This window comes from Sus scrofa, chromosome 16 (genome assembly GCF_054392235.1).
Source record: "Sus scrofa isolate SSC_HxYL_T2T_F1_AM1 chromosome 16, Sscrofa_HxYL_maternal_Yorkshire_Landrace_v2.0, whole genome shotgun sequence".
In the NCBI taxonomy this organism is placed as follows: Eukaryota; Metazoa; Chordata; class Mammalia; order Artiodactyla; family Suidae; genus Sus; species Sus scrofa.
Window position 1 is genome coordinate 61,696,032 of NC_139398.1, and position 17,647 is coordinate 61,713,678.

Here is a 17,647-nt window from a genome sequence, read left to right on the forward strand (position 1 = left end):
AATCCTCTGCGTATCCAAATAAATGAACCAACAAAATCAATGCGGCGTCCTCGCCATCACAAAGTGCTCCTTGTCCATTTATTTTACGTGAGCCATTTAGTTTTCATTTACGATCATATTTCATAAACTACTGGCAAATGGCCTGCAGTTCGTGAGGCGTGATGAAGACCCAGTCATGTGAGCCCTCATTTTGGCCCCGAGTTTAGAAATCTGGGCTCTGATAAGTGCAGGGCAACTGTCAGACTTTGGGGGAGATTTTTACAATCTAGGAATTAGTAACACCCATCCGGTCAGGTTTCTTTACCATAACCTCAAAAAATCAAGATACGTTTCACAAAGGTTTATGGAACCCCCAGATCTGGACCCTGTAACCTGCATTATTATGTCCTCCAGAAGGTCATGCCCCCCCAACCCCTAAAGAGACTTCTAGTTGAATATAGTTCAGTGTAATAGGGATGACATTTTAATCTTCTACAATGACTACTTTTTAATTTCTCAGCTGATTTCTAGAAGTGCTTTTTTTTTTTTTTTTTTTCCCTTGGTCTTTTTGCCATTTCTTGGGCCTCTCCCTTGGCATATGGAGGTTCCCAGGCTAGGGGTCAAATCGGAGCTGTAGCCACTGGCCTATGCCAGAGCCACAACAACTCGGGATCCAAGCCGAGTCTGCAGCCTACACCACAGCTCATGGCAACACCGGATCCTCAACCCACTGAGCAAGGCCAGGGATAGAACCTGCAACCTCATGGTTCCTAGTTGGATTCGTTAACCACTTAGCCACGACGGGAACTCCCTAGAAGTGCTATTTTTGCCTCCACTCCCTATCACTAGTCTCCAGGGAGCTGGAAAGTGTTAATCATGCCCCTGCGAAATCTAACACAGCGCTGCAGAAGCGGGGTCCATAAGTCCCATATTACAGAAGAGAACACTGAGGCTCTGAAAAGCAGCTGCAGGTCAGAGCCAGAATTCCGTCCCCTTGCACTTCTAAGAGTAAGTGCATTAATTAACATCTGGACCACTTTGTAAAACAAACTCTCAAGAATTGTCCTACATCCACCTAGACAATTTTATAACTCAGGAGAGTTTCATGTAATGGAACACTTTAAATATTTTTTTTGCCCATGAAATGTAAGGTCAAGCAGAACTGACTCTACAGAGTCTGGCTAACGTATCAGTTTCTTTAATATTCATCTGTGACCAGTCATCTCAGACTTGAACCAATTCAAGAATTTTTTTAATAACTGCTTTAATAGCCCTACCTGGCCCATCTTGCCAAATGCAAATCATTTTTATTGTCTTTGCGCACCGAACCAACTTTTTAAAAGCTTGAACTCATGGCAAACCTACATCTTTTCTAAAACTTTAAAAATCAGAGAGACCCTGAATTCTCACATCTTCCTGGAACTATTCTGTCATTTGGTAAAACATTCGCTTTCATTCATTCAATAAACCCTGTGCTTACTGAGTGCCTTCTAGGGCCAAGCCCTGGGATACAGTTCAGAACCAGACAGAATAAAACTTTGCCCTCTGGGCTTCCTATCTCTTACCTTCCTGCTAATCCCTGCCTTGGTGGACGTATAAAGTGAGACTCAGAGAGTCATCAGTGGCTGGTTTGGACTTCAATTTCGTAACTCAACCATCTCATTGGATGGTCTTTGATAGACGCTCCCAAATATCAATAAAAAGAGGGGCATAGCCAGAGCAATTTTTTGGAAGAGAGCATGATGGGGTTGTTGCCTAGCAAGCATGCTATTTTTACCAAGATGGCATGTTACAAGATGAATAAAAATAGCAAACTTTTTTGGAAAAAAAATGCTTTTACTCACACTTACTCTAAGCTTGGGAAAATATTATTTGTTCAGATCGAATAATATAGGCATATGTTTTTAATTTGGAGTGACTGTAGGACATGGATGGATGTAATTGGGGACCAAAATCCACCCCCCTCCATTCTGGTGTTCTTAATCTGGCTGCCTTTTTTCAGAGAGCATTATAGTTGTATTTAAGGTATAGGAGACCTGGATTTCAGGTTGCTCAGAAATCAAATTTCCGAGGTCTAGTCGAGCTCAGATCAGGTGAACTGAATTAGCAATGTAACTGTCGATCCCCCCCGCCTTTTTTTCCCCCACTAATTGTTTCTCCACAAAGATCCTATATGGCTGAGCAATTCGGTTCCACTCTGAACCTCTTGTACAATATGATCACAAAATGCCCTTCTACCCTATGATTTTATGGTGTAGCTCTACAGTGTTCTACCGCTGCTTCAAGACATTAGCCTGAAATGGCATTTTGCTTCGGATGACAATCTCTCTTCTTCTTCTCCTTTGCCTTCTTCTCTTTTTAGGGCTGCACCCAAGGCATATGGAAGTTCCTAGGCTATGGGTTGAATTGGAGCTGCGGCTGCCAGCCTACACCACAGCCACAGCAATGCCAGATCTGAGTCACATCTGTGACCTCACTGCAGCTCCCGGCAATGCCAGATCCTTAATCTGCTGAGTGAAGCCAGGAATTGAACCCAGATCCTCATGGATACTTGTTGGATTCTTAACCCTATGAGCCACAAAGGGAACTCTGACAGCTTCTTCTTTTAAATCAATTGGAGAATCCCAGTGGGCCCAAGGACCTTCTCTTTCCTCCGTTTCTGTTCCTGGAAGTGACATAAACCCAAAATGCTTGATAAGACAGTGAACGCTCTACAGTAGCTGTTTTGAGACCGTGATCTTTGGAAACCAACAATTCAAATCCCAGCTCTGCCATTCGCCAGCTGTGGGACCAGAGGCAAATTACATAAGCTTTCAGGGTCTCAGTTCCCTTATCTATAGAATGGAGATGACATGACTGTGCTATTTGGCTTAAAATGAAATTAGGGATCCATTGCCTGGCACATAGGAAGTGCTCATTGAATGCAGTTTTTCTTCAAGGAGATGAAAAACATCATCTTTTTCTTCTCTTTGAATAAATTTAGTCTCTTTGAATAATTCTGTTTGGAGAATTTTAGGAAAGTCTTGGAGGATGATGGGATCAATGTTTAGGATCACTAGTGTACTCTGAGACCCACCACAAAAAAAAAAAAAAAAAAAAAAAAGATCTTGCTGCTGATTTAAAGAAAAGGGAGGAGTTCCCTTCATGGCTCAACAGTTGAACCTGACTAGAATCTATGAGGTTGTGGGTTCTATCACTGGCCTTGCTCAATGGGTTAAGGATGTGGCGTTGCCATGAGCTATGATGTAGGTCACAGATGCAGCTCAGATCTGGCAGTGGCTGGGTGTAGGCCGGCAGCTGTAGCTTTGATTCGGTCCCTAGCCCTGGGAACTTCCATATGCCTTGGATCCCGCCCTATAAAGCAAGAAAAAGTGGAGGGGTGGGGGAGCTTAGTTTTCTTGTTGGCAGTATTGTAGTTTTGAACCGTAAAGAGTCATCACACATTTATTTTCTCTGGTTCTAAAAATCACTTTCTAGACCCACACTTAGCCAGAGACTGCATTGCAGAGGAAAATTTGGGCATTTTTGCCCCTAAAAGAGACATTCGAGTAGCTCTCAGCTTTCCTCAGCTCCAGTTGGGAAAGCTTCTGCATTCCCTCTAATTGCTTCCTTCCTTCTAAGACCTAATTTCCTTGGCACTGGGCTGCTACTTGCAAGGAAAAAATCAGTTTTACCTTCTCATCAAAGTGGACTGCGCCTTAGTGGTGTCTGCACAGGGCAGAGAGGTCCCTAACCCCAGGAATAACTTAGATCTGCAAGTCCAGCCTCAAAGGCGAAGCCACCTCACACTGTCCTCGGCCAGCACCCCCTGGAGGGCACTGACGTGGCAGGCGCGTTGCCCCGCCCCCACTCCCCACCCCTTGGGGATGACTTCATTGCCCTGTTGCTTTCCTGGAATTTTCAAGTCCGAGATCATATTCCCTGCACCCACCCCTGGGATTTTTTACGTTGTCTTTTTGGCTTCTCTCTGTTCCCATTGCTAAACAAAGAGAAATCCAACCGGAAAGACTAGAAGGGGTAAGCTGGCTGATGCGGTGGGAAGGCGGGGGAGAAGGACATTTTGCAGCCCTCTGATTTTCCCTAAATTGGCCAATTTCACATCAATAAGTGCCTCATCCATCACCGCCACCTTTCAGGTGATTTTCTGTGAGGGAATTTCGGGAGGGGAGGCACTTAGCCTCGTATACACAATTTCTCTACAAAGTCAGTTTTTCCATCATCAGGCATTCTCAGCATTCAAATAAAAGTAGGCAGGGCTTCGCTACTAAAATGGCTCTTTTTATATCAGGCCCTGCAACCCAGAAACCTCTTTCAGGGACCTGTACGCGTACTCGAGTCAAAAAAAAAGAAAAAAAAAAAGTAGACAGACTTCTAGTCCAGTGAGGACTTCACTTCCCCCCATGCAGGAGGAAACTACACAATTAGCTCTTAAGCCTGGCTCTGCTTCCTTGCTGTTTGACCTTAGGGAAGTGACCTCACCTCTCTGAGCTCCCTTTTTATTTTCTACAATATGGGGATAATAATAATAATACCTCACCTATTGCCTCAAGGGTCAAATGAGGATGAGATTATTTTGGACACTGTAATACAGTTTATAACAAGATATAAGGGATTAAGACAAGGTATGGCATAAAGGAAGTCAATAACTGACTTTAGATGACTCTTGCCCCTTTCATCTTTTTTACAAATTATACTTGACTTACAATTTTATATTAGTTTCAGGTGCACAACATATCTTTTTAATTTAGAAGAGCTGTTAATAAGATGAATACGTCTAAAAGAAAATTCTAGGTAATTAAACATTACATTGTCATTGGCAATTTTTTCCTTTAAAATGGAATATAAAATGCATATTATAGTTGATGGCATCTTTGTTTAGATGAAACGCATTATATATACTTAACATAATCGAGTGTGTGTGTGTGTGTGTGTGTGTGTGTGTGTGTGTGTGTGTTTTATCCTGCTCTTTTCACTTAACATTGTATGTCAATACTGTTTCAAACTGACCTAAGTCAATCTGGCCATTTGGCTTCACACAAGAAGTCAGTGTCACCTGCTTCATTCTTGCTTAGATGCATAATTGTTACCTCTGCACGAATGGGAAACAACATGAAATATAGACAAGAAGTGCTCTTTTTGAAGCAAAGGCTCTTGATAGAAGGGGGATAGTGTGATGGAAGTAGGCTGGGACTGACTTGGGTTTCCAGGACTCTGAGCTCCTAGCTTTGTGTTTCAGTCTTGCCGCATCCCCTCTCTTGGAATTTTGCTCTCTGAGGTTTGTTTCTCTTTCCTGGGAAAATGGGAGAAGCCACAGTTCCTGAATTTCAGGGTGGCTCTCAAGGTAAAGGGTGCAAAAGGAAGTGAAGGATGACATTCAGGCAGGGGACAGATCACAACCTCAATTTGAGGGCGACTTCCTCGCAGCTCACACGGGGGCTCCAGGCCCCCGTGTTCTCATCTGGAAAATGGGATCTTTCACAGAGTAGGTGGGAGGAATGCATCGGCTCCTGTAAGAAGTACCTGGCTAAAAGTGCTGGCCCACACACCTTCGTGCAGGGTGGGGGGCGGGGGGTGGGCAGGTGAACCTCCCGCCTCTGGGAGGCACTATTGCCCCGTGCTTTCGCCCACGGCCTATGGAATTGCCTGGTCGCAAGGTCCCATCCCTGGAGAGCCAAGGCCTACCTTTGCCACCTAGGGCACGTTAACGAATAAACCGACGTTCCCTTAATTCACACAGAGAAGGTAACATCAGACGGATGGTGGTGAGACTCCAAGGAGCGTGTAAATCGCTGAGCACCCGTGTCTGGCACTTGGGAAGCGCTCAGTAAAAAGGGACTGCTATTATCTGCTTGGCTTGCTCCTCTGGGCGTCGAGGTGTAAGTTTAATGATGGGGGGTGGGGTGGAGGTGGGATGCGGGGCGCCTGGTCGGCGGAGATCTCCTGGGCCAGGGGAGCGGGCCGCGCCGGTGTCAGCGCGCATTTATTGATGGCAGGTATTTGGGGAGTAATTGAGCGCGGCGGCCGGCCCGGGGCGAGAGTGGGCCTCCACGAGCAATTAAATGTGATTAGGCCGAGACCTTCGGGATCCAGCTGGGTGATTGATAACTCGGCCGCATTCCTGCCGGGCCCGCGACATCAAACGGGCGGCCGGCGGCGGGCGGGGCGGAGGGGCCGTGCGCGGGGACCTGGCCCTTCTCTGCCGGGCGCTGCCCTTCTAGCCCGCGACGCCCACGGTTCCAGGGAGAAGGCCGGCGACATGCCCTCCTCCTGCTCGGGGGTCTCTCCCTTGCTCGCCTGCCAGGTGCAGCAGGGAAGGGAAAGGCAGCGGGGGCCGGGGGATGTGGGGACCAGAAGCCCCCTGCGAAAGGGCGCAGCGCCCAGAGGGGCAAGGCTGGCTCGCCTCTGCTGGGCACAGAATCGCTGGAACCGGGGAAGAAAGAAGACAAAACAGAGAACCAGAGGATGGGAATGGGGGCGGGAGGGAATAGGTGGGAATAAGCATAAACAGAAAATGGACAAATCGGGAGAGCCGCGGTGGGGGCACAAAATGACAGGAAAAGAAGGCCAGAGGAGGAAAAGAGAAGGAGAGCATGAAAAGGAATTGCAGAGACTGAAGATAAAGGCGGAAAAGAAAAAAAAAAAAAAAAAAGATTTAAAAGGATGGGACAGACATGAAAAAAAAGGATGATAGGAAGAAAACTGTAACTCAAAGAGAAATGGGCGGTGGGGGGGGGAGACGGTGTTGATAAGAAATAAGAGGTGGGCTAAGGATGAGATGGGACAGGAAAGACAAAAGAATGGGGGAAATAGCAGAGATAAAGGTAAGAGAAAAGCCAGAAGGAGGCACGCTGGCTTGGGCGCCTCCCTCGATTAACCTCGACTCCCAGCCCAGCCCCTGCCTCAATCTCAGGAAACTATGCCCAGAGCCCAGCGCTGCCCAGTGCCTGGGAGACCTGGCATCTGCCCCCAGCAGCCTGACTCTGGCCCAACCCAAGCCCCAGGCCAGCTCCTTCCCCCTCCAGGCTGGATGAGGGGCGGCTCCCCCTTCCCCAAGTCTCAGCAAGCAGCAGCCAGCTCCCTGCACCCCAAGTTGGGCCCCACAAGCCATAAATCACAAGAGGGGGTGCTGGGGGAGGTAGGGGTTCCTGGGGCCGTTGCCTCGGGATCCCCTGGCGTCTCCGGAGCCAGGGAACAGTTTCTGTCTGTGCTGACTCCACAGACAGGATCAAAACAGCATGAAAGAAATCAGAGCGAGAACGTGGTCGGCAGGAGCTGGACTTCTAAAACCCCCTTCCGCCCCCATAGGCTTCAATATTAAAAAACCCCCTAGGAGCCTCAGACACTGTATTAATTAGTGCAACCACCCATGAAAAGTTGGGTTTGGAGCGGCATTCTTTGCCCTGTGTGAAAAACCAAGTCTAATAAACAATTGTTAAGTTGGCCTGTTGCCGCTGGTAAATTACATAGCATTAAAAAAATAATGCTTTTCATATTAGGCACTAATTAAAGGTTGGGACAGCTTTAAAACAAGAGCGGGAGGGGGGAAATCAAAGAAAATATAAAAATGTTCTTTCAAGAGTTATGGGAGGTTAATAAAGTCTGTCTGTTAGAGTGAGCCTACTTTGCCCCTAGCTACAGCCAAACTGGAGCCACCACAATTGGGTCTCAATAAGATAATGATATTCCTTTCTCTGCTATTAAAAGCCTCCCAGTGCAAACTTAAAATGATTTATTTAATTTAGGAAATTATGAGGTGTAACTTCAAAGCCCGCGCCGTTAGTAATGGAAAATACCAGGTTGTTTAAAATTATAATAATAATTGTTTGGAGGACTCAGGACATCAAAGTGTTTTCATCAACAAATGCAGAGGGGTCCGGAGGAGGTTGGAAAGAGTCAGAGGAGGTGGATGGAGTTTGGATTTGATTATTATGAACCTTATCAGGGCAGGATTCAGGATTCCTGCAGCCTGGTACTCTGTTCTGCTTTGAAGCTATTTTGGAAAGTAATTTTACTGCTTTTTATTTAGCTCCTAGAGGGGAGGAGGTGAGAGGGGTTGCTGGGGGCGGCCGAGGGGTGGAGGGATCCAGGAGTTGACAGGAGACTTTTCCTCCTGGCGCTCAGACCAATTTCATTAAAGAGGCCTGCAGCATCACCAATCTAGACTTTTTTTTTTTTTTAATTTACGTTGAAAGGGAAAACAGGCACAACTCCACCAACTGGGCCCTGTGATTTCAGGGAGGGGTGTGTGTGTGTGTGTGTGTGTGTGTGTGTGTGTGTGTGTGTATGTGACGTGGGTTCTTTTATAAACGAGGTTTATGTTTATTCCAAACCGACAGCGGAGAGGGAGTGGGGGTGGGGAAGTGGCCTCTCCAACCCGTGGCAAATGAGCGGCTTTTATAGCAAAGAATGGCCGTGGGAGTTTTCATTCGGTCAGACAAGGTTCTGCTCAAAGGCAGGGATCCTCTTTTCAGTCGGGTCAGGCAGACGTTTTGCCAGTGCCTGCTCTCAGCCAGCCAGGCCTTCCATAACTACCTCCTGCGGGCCCTGCCTCAGCCTCACCTCCCTGGGCTTGTCCCTGGGGGGAGGGTGGTGAGGCTGAGCCCCAGCTCCCCTGGGATCTAGAAGCTGGGACCCTGGGCAGGAAGCCCCTCAGAGCCTTGAGAGATGGGGGAGGGAATGCAGAGAGGGGCTCCAGAGCTGGGCTGGGCTGACATCTGGGCTAGGGGATTTGGAGAGCTCCCTAAGGCCCTGCCGCCCAGCAACCTGTCTGAGACAACTCCTGCAGGGCCCATGTTTGGCAGACCTCATGCCTGCCCCCCCGGCTCACACTTAGGCCTGAATTCTGCAAGTCTTGGGGACTCTAGGACCTTAGTGAACCATCTCTCTGAACCTCAGTTTCCTCAACTATCAAATGGCACCAATAATACCTCCCCCCGGGGGTGGGCAATGGCTAATGGAGGGGTGCCTGAAGATGCCTAGTTCTGCATTTAGCCAGGAGCTCAATAAATGGGATTTCCTCTCCTTTTGGACCCTCTTTCCTGAAGGCAAAGCCATCTTTCTGGAAAATTTTCCATGAAAGTGTTGAGAAGTGTGGGAGGGCGCGTGGAGTTGGGTGCCAGGCACCATCGCAGCCCGGGTGATGGTGGCCAAAGCCAGCACCCTGGCATCTTCGTTTTTAATTTCCAAAGCGCGACTTCCTGTATCCTTGGTGAGTCAGGGTCCTTCGGTCGCTGCAGGTTGTTCGTCTGGTCTCTGAAACGCCTGGCGTACCCAGCCCGACCTAAGCGGGGACCCTGGCGACCTCCAAACCCAGCGCAGAGCAGGCGGTTCCGAGAGCGCCCCAGGGCAAGACGCACCGGAGGCCCGGCGGACCTCTGGCGGTGATCTGGGCCGCAGCAACCCGGCCGGCCACGTCCTCGGTTAAGGTAACCCATCCACGCAGTAGCGCTAGGGTGCGGAGGTTTGAGCCTGAGAGACCCTTTTTCCTTTCTCCAGGCCTCAGTTTTTCTCTGGGATTTAGAGCGATTGAGGTGACGCGCAACCGCCGAAACGGTTTCCAATCCACCCCGCTAGCCATACAGGACGCAGCCCGGATTCTCCGAAAAAAAAACAAAAAACAAAAAACCTCGGGTTCGCGACCCCCTCTTCCCTCCCCGGGGCAAGCCGAGTCTTAACCCGGGTCCGGCGTCTCCGGATCCCCCCAACCTGGGCTGAGATCGCCTGAGGCTGCGGGGTCCAAGAGGCTCCGGGAAGGAAGCTGGGTGGACGGGCTCAATAGGGATCAACTTGGCCGGCTGATGACGAAACGGGGAAGGACTTTGGCCTTTGGAAAACGCATCCCATAAATGGGGATGGCTGGTGTGGCCCAGCGGGATGGCAAAAAGGCGCACACTCGGAGGGCTTTGAGAGGCTCCTGAAGCTCTCTCCAGCTCGGCGCCGGAGCCGGGAGAAATTGGTCGGATCCCAGCTTCGCAGTAGAGCCCTGGGTTGGGATCACACTTCGCGCTGGAGACCTGCCAACCGACCCCGGTAGCTTCCGCCCCGCTGGCACATGGGAGTGCCCGGCGCCCACCTCCAAACTGGGAGTGACACAAAAGAAACTGGGAAGAAAGCGCTAGTCCTAACAGGTAACCTTGGTGCCAACCTCTCCAGCGCGCAGCCTCCACGAAGTTCTCGACTCTCTTCTGACGGGTTCCCAGGGTCACGGGAACGTCTCCGAAAACAGCCCTCGGAAAGGTATCATCCTTGGCCACTACGTTTATTTGCACAACTTAAGGCGGAGTTGAAGATCCTTTCCCACCTCCCCCACCCGTTACCAATTTCTTTTCATGGTGATGCCTCAGAACCCAAGCCTGACCCCCGTTCGTTGTCCAGCGGAACGGCAGGCTGCAAAGCAAAGGGTACTTGAATGAACTACCTTCCCCCTACAAACCGAAAAGAGCGTTTGTTAAAGGCCGATCTCCTTGGAAGGAGATAGGAATGGTAAACGGAATGTGATTTGACACAGTCCTGAAAGGGCAGCAGGCATCCATCTCCCCCCACCACCCCCGGCCGCCGGCCCCCGCCCCCCAATGAATGCATGTAGTTACCGCGTCCATTTGCAGAGCTAGATACCTCCCTTTCCCTCAGCCTGAAGTTTGTTGTTGTTTTGGTAGCAGAGAGATTTCAAGTTCAAGGTTTTTCCCTCCATCATCTCCAAACCCCTCAGATTCTGGCTGATCCCTTGGCCCTGCCACTGCTAAGCTCATCTTTCACTGGAGTTTGAAAAACTCCTAAGAGCAATTTTCCAAGAGTAACACAAGCTGCCAGAGGAAGCATTTCAAAGTATTTTGCTATTTTCAATGGCTTTCTCTACCCCAGGCTGAAAAGTGGCCACAACTCTTGACTGACTGATTCCCATTAAAATCATAATAAAAATCACCACCCCCTGCCCCCATCTGGGTGGCATTTCTGGGCTAAGTCCAGTTAAGAAGAGAGAGCGCCTCTTAAAAATAATTGTGACTTTGGACAGACTTTACTGCAATAAAACAAACGTTTAATTTAATTCAGAATAAGAGATAAGAAATAACTCTTCAAATAAAATATATAAAATTATACAAGGCACCCTTTCAAAGGGATCAAAGTATACTGGGGGAGGGGGGAGCTGGATAGAAAGATGAAAATACCAGGGAGCTACATGGGCTGTCTGACAACACCATTTTTAGCAAGTCAAAACATGGCTTTCCCCTCTGCCCCCAACATGTTAAAAAGCATATAAATTTTCTAATAAGTTTAGCACATACAATAGGTACACACACAGAGAAAGCATGATTTTTTTTTTTTTCCTTTTTGGATCTATTCATTGTTGGGGAATATTTAGCATATAGGTAATGGTTACAAGACTTTTTTTTTTTTTTTTTTTTGTAAGCAGAGAATTAACTACAACCCACCCCCCCGAAAAAAATCACCTTTGCAGTGTGTGAGGATTGACATACCTAGTAGTTCACAGAAACCATCAATTCCTCCCGACATGCTTTAACTTTTCACTCTCCAATTATCTGAAATGGAGTTAAGCAACAGCCTTGAGAGGAATTAAGAAAGACTTCCATTTTCCACCTTACCCCCAGGCACTCCCAGGATTCTTCTCATCCCCCTTTTATGGATGTTACAAAAACTTTTAACAGTGTGTAACAAACAAGGTTGGGGAGGGGGGAATAGGGCCAAATATGGTCACATCTAATGATTTTTTTCAATGCAATGCATGGGAAAAAAACCACAAAAAACCCGATGTGCCCCCTCCCTAGTGTCTAATTCTAATGTTTGTTTTCCACGAGCAAAAGTCAGTCATCCCATCCAAATCACTGAATTGTGGCAATCTGAGCAAATAATTTGTCCCCCCCCAGAAGGAAGAAAAAAAAAAAAAAGACTTAAGCAGTCTCTTTTAGAAAGGTGATATATAGAACAAAAAAAGAATATATATGTGTGTGTATAAGTTTTGCCTTTCAAAATAATTTGATTTTTACGTCTGCTGTATAAAAATGTATTATATTTTATTATATATATATATTTATATATAAAAACCATCGGAGCCAATCTTTGTGAAAGGAGAAGGGGGCATCTAGAAGATTACACCTAGAAAACAGGCTTCTGTGTCTCCAGACTAAAGAACCAATTTGAGCTAAGCCTGTGGCCCTGACAACCTGGCCTCTGAGGGTGGTGCATGCAAGGTTTGCAGAGCCCGACACTGGCAGCGGTGGCGGTGGTGGCGGCAGGACTGTCTTCTTGGGAGAGGGAGGGGGAAGGAAGGCTTTTAAACAAACATCCATCCCGGAGTCTATGGCGCGCTAGTCTTCCTTAGGAGAGATGGTACATGCCATATCCCACTGGAGTCGCGTAGAGTCCGACGGGCGGGATGGGAAGCACAGGTCTATGGAAAGGGTAGGACGCGCCATATAAGGAAGCTGCTTGCAGGGGCGAGTTGATGGGGAAAGGGAGGCTGAAGCCAGAGGGCAGCATAGGTTTTGCGGCCATCTTCAGCTTTTCCAGTTCTGCCTCCTGCAGTCTTTTCGCCTTGGCCCTTCGGTTCTGGAACCAGATTTTGACCTGGGTCTCTGTGAGGTTCAGAGAGCTGGAGAACTCTGCCCGCTCTGCGATGGAGAGGTACTGTTTCTGGCGGAACTTGCGCTCTAGAGCCAGGAGCTGGGAAGTGGTGAAGGGTGTGCGTGGCTTCCGATTGGTCTTGTGTTTCCTCAGGGTGCAGGTGGTGGGGCTCATGTGTCCTGGGGAAGAGAATGGGAGGTGAGTTAGCAGAAGAAAGTGGCTGTCTCATCAGGTGTGTCTGGGAGGGGCTCCACTCTTCATCTTTCAAAAAGGCACCTTCTGTCAGAACCAATGCATGTGTGTGTTTGGGCTGGGTGGTGGTGGGGAATGGGAGAAGGACCATATTCACATGAATATGGTGCTTTATTTTAAAAAATTAAGTCTTCTTACACAAAGTTTGGGAGTTTAATAGTGTAATAGAACTTTCGCCATGGAAAACAAATGGCATTAGAGACAATGAAATAGGAACAGACCTCTCTCTCCTAAGTCAAGAGAGCGGAGGATTCGCTGAGAAACAAACCCCCATGGCTTAATGTCTCGGGTCTTAAAAATAGGGGGCTAGGTTCCTGATAATCCCTGGATGCCGAGATGATCACATATGAGAAGGAAAAGGAAAAGGGTCCAATGAACTGCATCGGTCCCCTTTCGGCAGCAGGAAAAGTTGGATTGCATCGGAGTATTTGTGAAGGATAATCAAGCCGATAAAGTCTGTGGTAAATTAATAGCATCTTTGGATGGGGGAGCGCCTCATGCAATAAACAACCACACAGCTGTCATTCCCTCCAGTCTACAGATGATAAAACCTGCACAGCATTTTGCAGATCTGGATGTGGGATGACTTTCTTGGCCGGGTGCTTCTGTAATGTAAACTTTACTAAGAAGGAGGGGAAAATTAGCTCGCCCATAAATGTAAATGTCAGGGGAAATCAGGCTGCCTCCTGAATTGAGAGCATGTGATAACATCTTAGTCATCTCCGTTACCCATTCTATGGTTTGGAGCAAATGTGTCAATGATTAGCTTAGTGCTGGAATTTGGGAAGAGGGCATAACAAGCAAAATAAAGGTATGCCGGCAGCATCCAGACTCCACATTTAAATGGATCCAATTATAGGAAGTCACAGGATCCGGCATCCTTGTGATTCCATAGCATCAACTAATTTGGGGCTTTTCCTTAAAGGGAGTGGGGGGTGGGGGTGTGGAGCTGTAGGACAGAATGCTAAACAATTCATTTTCTGCATTTGGCTTTTACGAGCTACGCTAATTTTCCAAACATAGCCACAGTCATAACTCCAAAGCACTCTGAAGGGAGAATGTCGCATTTCTTGTTTAGTTACTTTGGTGGCCCAAGAAAAGAGTTTACACTTCATACTTGAGGGTGACATGGCACAAGTCCCAACCCAGCCTTCATTTGCAAGAAGGGGATCTGTCCTAATGTGACATTATTAACTATCATTTTAAATGGCTAAAAAGAAAAAGGTAGTGGGTTCTGCAATCAAAAACCAGATATCTGGGGAGGGATGGATAAGAAAGCACCACCACCGGAGGGTCGACTTTTGCATATGCTAATCCCTAAGTAAGCCCGAGAGCTGGGGGCGCCTACTTCTTAATTTACAAATAAAATAACAACCATCAGAGACTCGGAGACCTGTGAAATTCCCACCCTTCGCAAAGGTGACCCGACTCAGGGGTCTTGGCTCAGACACCAACCTCCCCGAGTCTACGCTGGCTCCTGCTCTACTTTTAGAAGCAACTCCTCTGAGTTTGGGCACGGTCCTTCCGGCTGCTCCTAGGGGCTGCGCTTGAATTATGAAATCCAGGCTATGGGAATCTCACTGACATATCAAAGCCAATGAGGCTTCCCTTCCAGCACACCTTTCCCCATCCTCCCACCCCCGCCCCATTTTAAACCAGCCAGAGGAAGGATGCGATTATACAAAGCAAAACAGCGTTTATCCTCCCGCCTCCGAATAACAAAACCAGGCCTGGGCGGGAGGCTCCCTCCTGCCCCAGGCTCCTACCTTAGGATCTCTGGGAGCAGCACCACCCCCCCCCACTCTTACCATGGAGCTCCGGAGGCCATCTCCAGGCCCAAGGCCCCAGTGACCCACTTCTGGTTTTAAAAAAAATCCTGTCTCAGAATCTCCGACTTTTCTCCTGTCCAGGGTTGCCTTACCAAGCAGAGAAGCTCCACCACACAACCTGGCAGGCATGCTTCCAGAACCCCCAGGACCTAAGACAGGAGGAATTTCTGAACCCTGGACACCACCACTCCCTGTAAGGCCTGAATCTTCGACGCACACCTGGGAACTGACCCAGGCCTAGGAATACTTGTCTCTATATTTGTCAAACAAATTAAGTCCCTTAAAGTCTCTGAGCCTCTATTTCACCGTCAATAATATGGTAACTAATACTGCTCCTGCAGAGTGGCTCACAGTACCAGATTTTAGACTGCCCAGAGTCCTGTCTGCCACCAGGTAGGTGATCATTCAATGTTCCCAAGTCTTGCTGGCCAAGCCCAAACTCGATGTGTGTTGATTCCTCTGAACTCTGCTGAAATGTCCTCATCCGTTCCTAGGAGGCCGGCTTCAGCCACACAGAGATCAGATAAGATAATATGGTGAAAAGAGCTATAAAGCACTGTGCAAACTAGAGTTTAAATTCTTTGAGTCCTTAATCTCCACGCCCTTTGAATCTTTTGGAGTTTCTAACAGGGTGGAGAAAGATGCCAGAGGGGACAGCCACTGATGCCTGGGTATATGGCCTTGTTTTGTTCACAGAATACTTTGCATCTCAAGTTTTCAGGACTGATGGAAATGGGAGAAAAAAAAAAATGCGTTGCTCCCGGCTTTGGAAAAAGTCCCTCTGCAGGCCACCCCTCTTTCACATCTCCTAGAGATACAGTGCAGGTAGAGAAATGCGAAAGGCCAGGAGATAATTGTAAAAGGAGCCACAGGGGATGATGCCTCCAAATTGCGAAAGGACCCAGGCAGGGCCCCCAAATGGATATTAACGCTGGAAGAGAAATCAGCTCTCCTGGGCCTCTCAGTCCTCCTTCCTCATTGGCAGGAAGCGGGGTGCAGGTGTTCAGACCTCTACTTGGTCTTTCCAGGGAGAGGGATCAGAAATGACCAGGGCACTATACTGAGGAGGAGGATTTGGACACCACAGCCCCTTGTCCAATTCAGTGACCTGGCTCAAGCAAGTTCAAATCTCAAAGTCTGGGTGTCTGGAAACGGGGATAACCACAGCTCCCGGTGCCACTGTCCACACTTCGGGGTTCAAGCGATGATCTGACAGGGATCTGGTGAACTAATAAGCATCACTTTGTCAACTCAGACGCTGCTGGAATGCTGTTAATTATTACTCTGAGCCAAGCAGAGCCCCACGGCTCCTGGCCCCAGCCCGCTCCCAGCGAAGCGAGGTCCTCGACGCCGAGATGACCGGGAGACATTTCCTCGCCGCATCAGTTTCTGCCACCATCACTCTGCGGGGTCCTGCTTCGACACCCGCGGGACCGACGGAAGATGATCATTTCTACCCAACGTGGGGTTAGATTTCGATTAGCTCATTTTTAAAATGAGGGCACATCTCGCAGGGTTGTGAACCTTTGAAAGGCGATAAGTCACCCCGCCTCTGCCGGGCACATATTCGAGGGCTCTTTAAACGCGCATCCTCCTTTACAGCCCCAGACAGAGACCCCGAAGGACAGTGAAACAGGGCTGAGGACTAGAGAAACTGATAACCAAGCGTCCCTGCAAACCCAGCTGGGGTTCTTCGCCCTTCAAAGACCAGGGAGTTGGCAATTGTCTCAAGGAACACTCTGTACAGCGAGGGGATCCCAAACACGCGCTGCGCGGATATTACCCAGAGGGTGTCTTGGATGCTGCCGGCGCCCTGGACTCTGGGGATATTAAGGGGCCAAGAACTGCTACGCTTGCTTCCCAGGGCGCGGAGTACGGGAGGGTCTCTGTAACCCCAGCGTGGAATACCGGCCCCCAGTTCCCTCCGGCACCCTAAGCACCCTCCTATCCCTCGTCCCTGCCCCGGTAGGCACTCACTTGGCGGCGGCGAATATCTGCCGGGTTCCTGCATCCACGCCGCTCCGTCTTCTGAATTTTCTGACTTGACCGAGGCGGTCTCGAAAGGCTTGACCAGAGGCCCGGGGCTGTGCGCTTCCCGAGCGCCGTGTCCGGGAAGCAGCAGTGGCCGCAGGGTGGCCCCGGCGGAGGCGCTTTCGGCTGGCAGTGGGGACGCCTCCTTGGGCGGCTTCTTGTCCGACATGAGCGCCTCTACGCTGAAGGGCAGGCTGGAGACCTTGACGCGGCGCTCCTCCACGGCCGCCTCGGCGCCCCCAGGCCCCGGGCCCGGCCCGGCCACCATCGCCGGGCCCTCTTCATCAGACGAAAACAGGTCATTGCCTTTGGACGGAGAAGCCATGACTTCTCTGCCCTACGTAGCTCCCGGCGCGCGACTCCGCTGGCAACCCGGCAGCTGCGACTCAAACTTTTTTGGGGGGGAGACGGGAGGGGCGCGTCGGGAGCTGTGCCTTTCCTCCAAGGGGAAGTGAGAGACTTGGCTCAGCCAATCCGCGCGAGCTTTGGCGCTGACGCCACAGACGCTCGTCTCCGATTGGCTCTTCCGGAAGAGGCTGGGGCCTTTTTTTTTTTTTTTTTTTTCCTGTTTGAAATAAATTAGGAGTTAATTACAGGAGCAGTCAGCAGAGTTGTTATTAGGCGATCCCTCAAGGGTTATAATCACGCCAAAACTGAAAAGTCTAAGGCGTAATTAAGGCCGATTATTTAAAGAGGAAGTTCTCTGAGTCCCATTTCTTCTCTCTTTTGACCCCTCTTTTTGAAAGGTACCCCGCGCCTATACCTCCTCCCCACCCCAAACCGCCAGAACACGTTTAAAATCTGCAACTGACATTGCAAAAAACAATTATGAAGCTCCTACAATGGGTCGAAACGGGGCTAACTTAATGCTAAAGATCAGCCCTGAAAGCACAGGCCAGCATCCCTGCTAAAGGAAATGCTACAGGCAGGGGGCTTAGAAGAGTAGTATTTCCCTATTAGCGAATGCCCAACAGCGT

General features: G+C 49.0%; 2 protein-coding genes across 3 annotated transcripts in view; one reads left to right on the forward strand and one right to left on the reverse strand.

Moving 5' to 3' along the window:
* The window catches only part of DRD1 (dopamine receptor D1), a 600,123-nt gene extending 588,726 nt beyond the window's left edge, over positions 1-11,397 (forward strand). Inside the window, exon 8 of the mRNA XM_085001471.1 lies at positions 9,216-11,397. The gene's annotated coding sequence lies outside the window, so the exon portion shown is untranslated. The remainder of the gene's footprint in view (positions 1-9,215) is intronic.
* On the reverse strand, positions 10,993-17,033 carry MSX2 (msh homeobox 2). Of its 2 annotated transcripts, none has more exons than XM_021076645.2 (2): positions 16,617-17,033; positions 10,993-12,737 (listed from the first exon to the last, which is right to left on the reverse strand). In XM_021076645.2, the coding sequence occupies exons 1-2, from the start codon at positions 16,993-16,995 to the stop codon at positions 12,313-12,315; spliced, it is 804 nt and encodes a 267-aa protein (XP_020932304.1). In that variant the 5' UTR covers positions 16,996-17,033; the 3' UTR covers positions 10,993-12,312. The 2 variants fall into 2 exon arrangements, with proteins under 2 accessions (XP_020932304.1, XP_084858585.1); XM_085002459.1 differs by lacking the exon at positions 16,617-17,033 and adding an exon at positions 14,996-15,168 and having other exon boundaries at positions 11,831-12,737.
* Between the last annotated feature and the right edge of the window lie 614 nt (positions 17,034-17,647).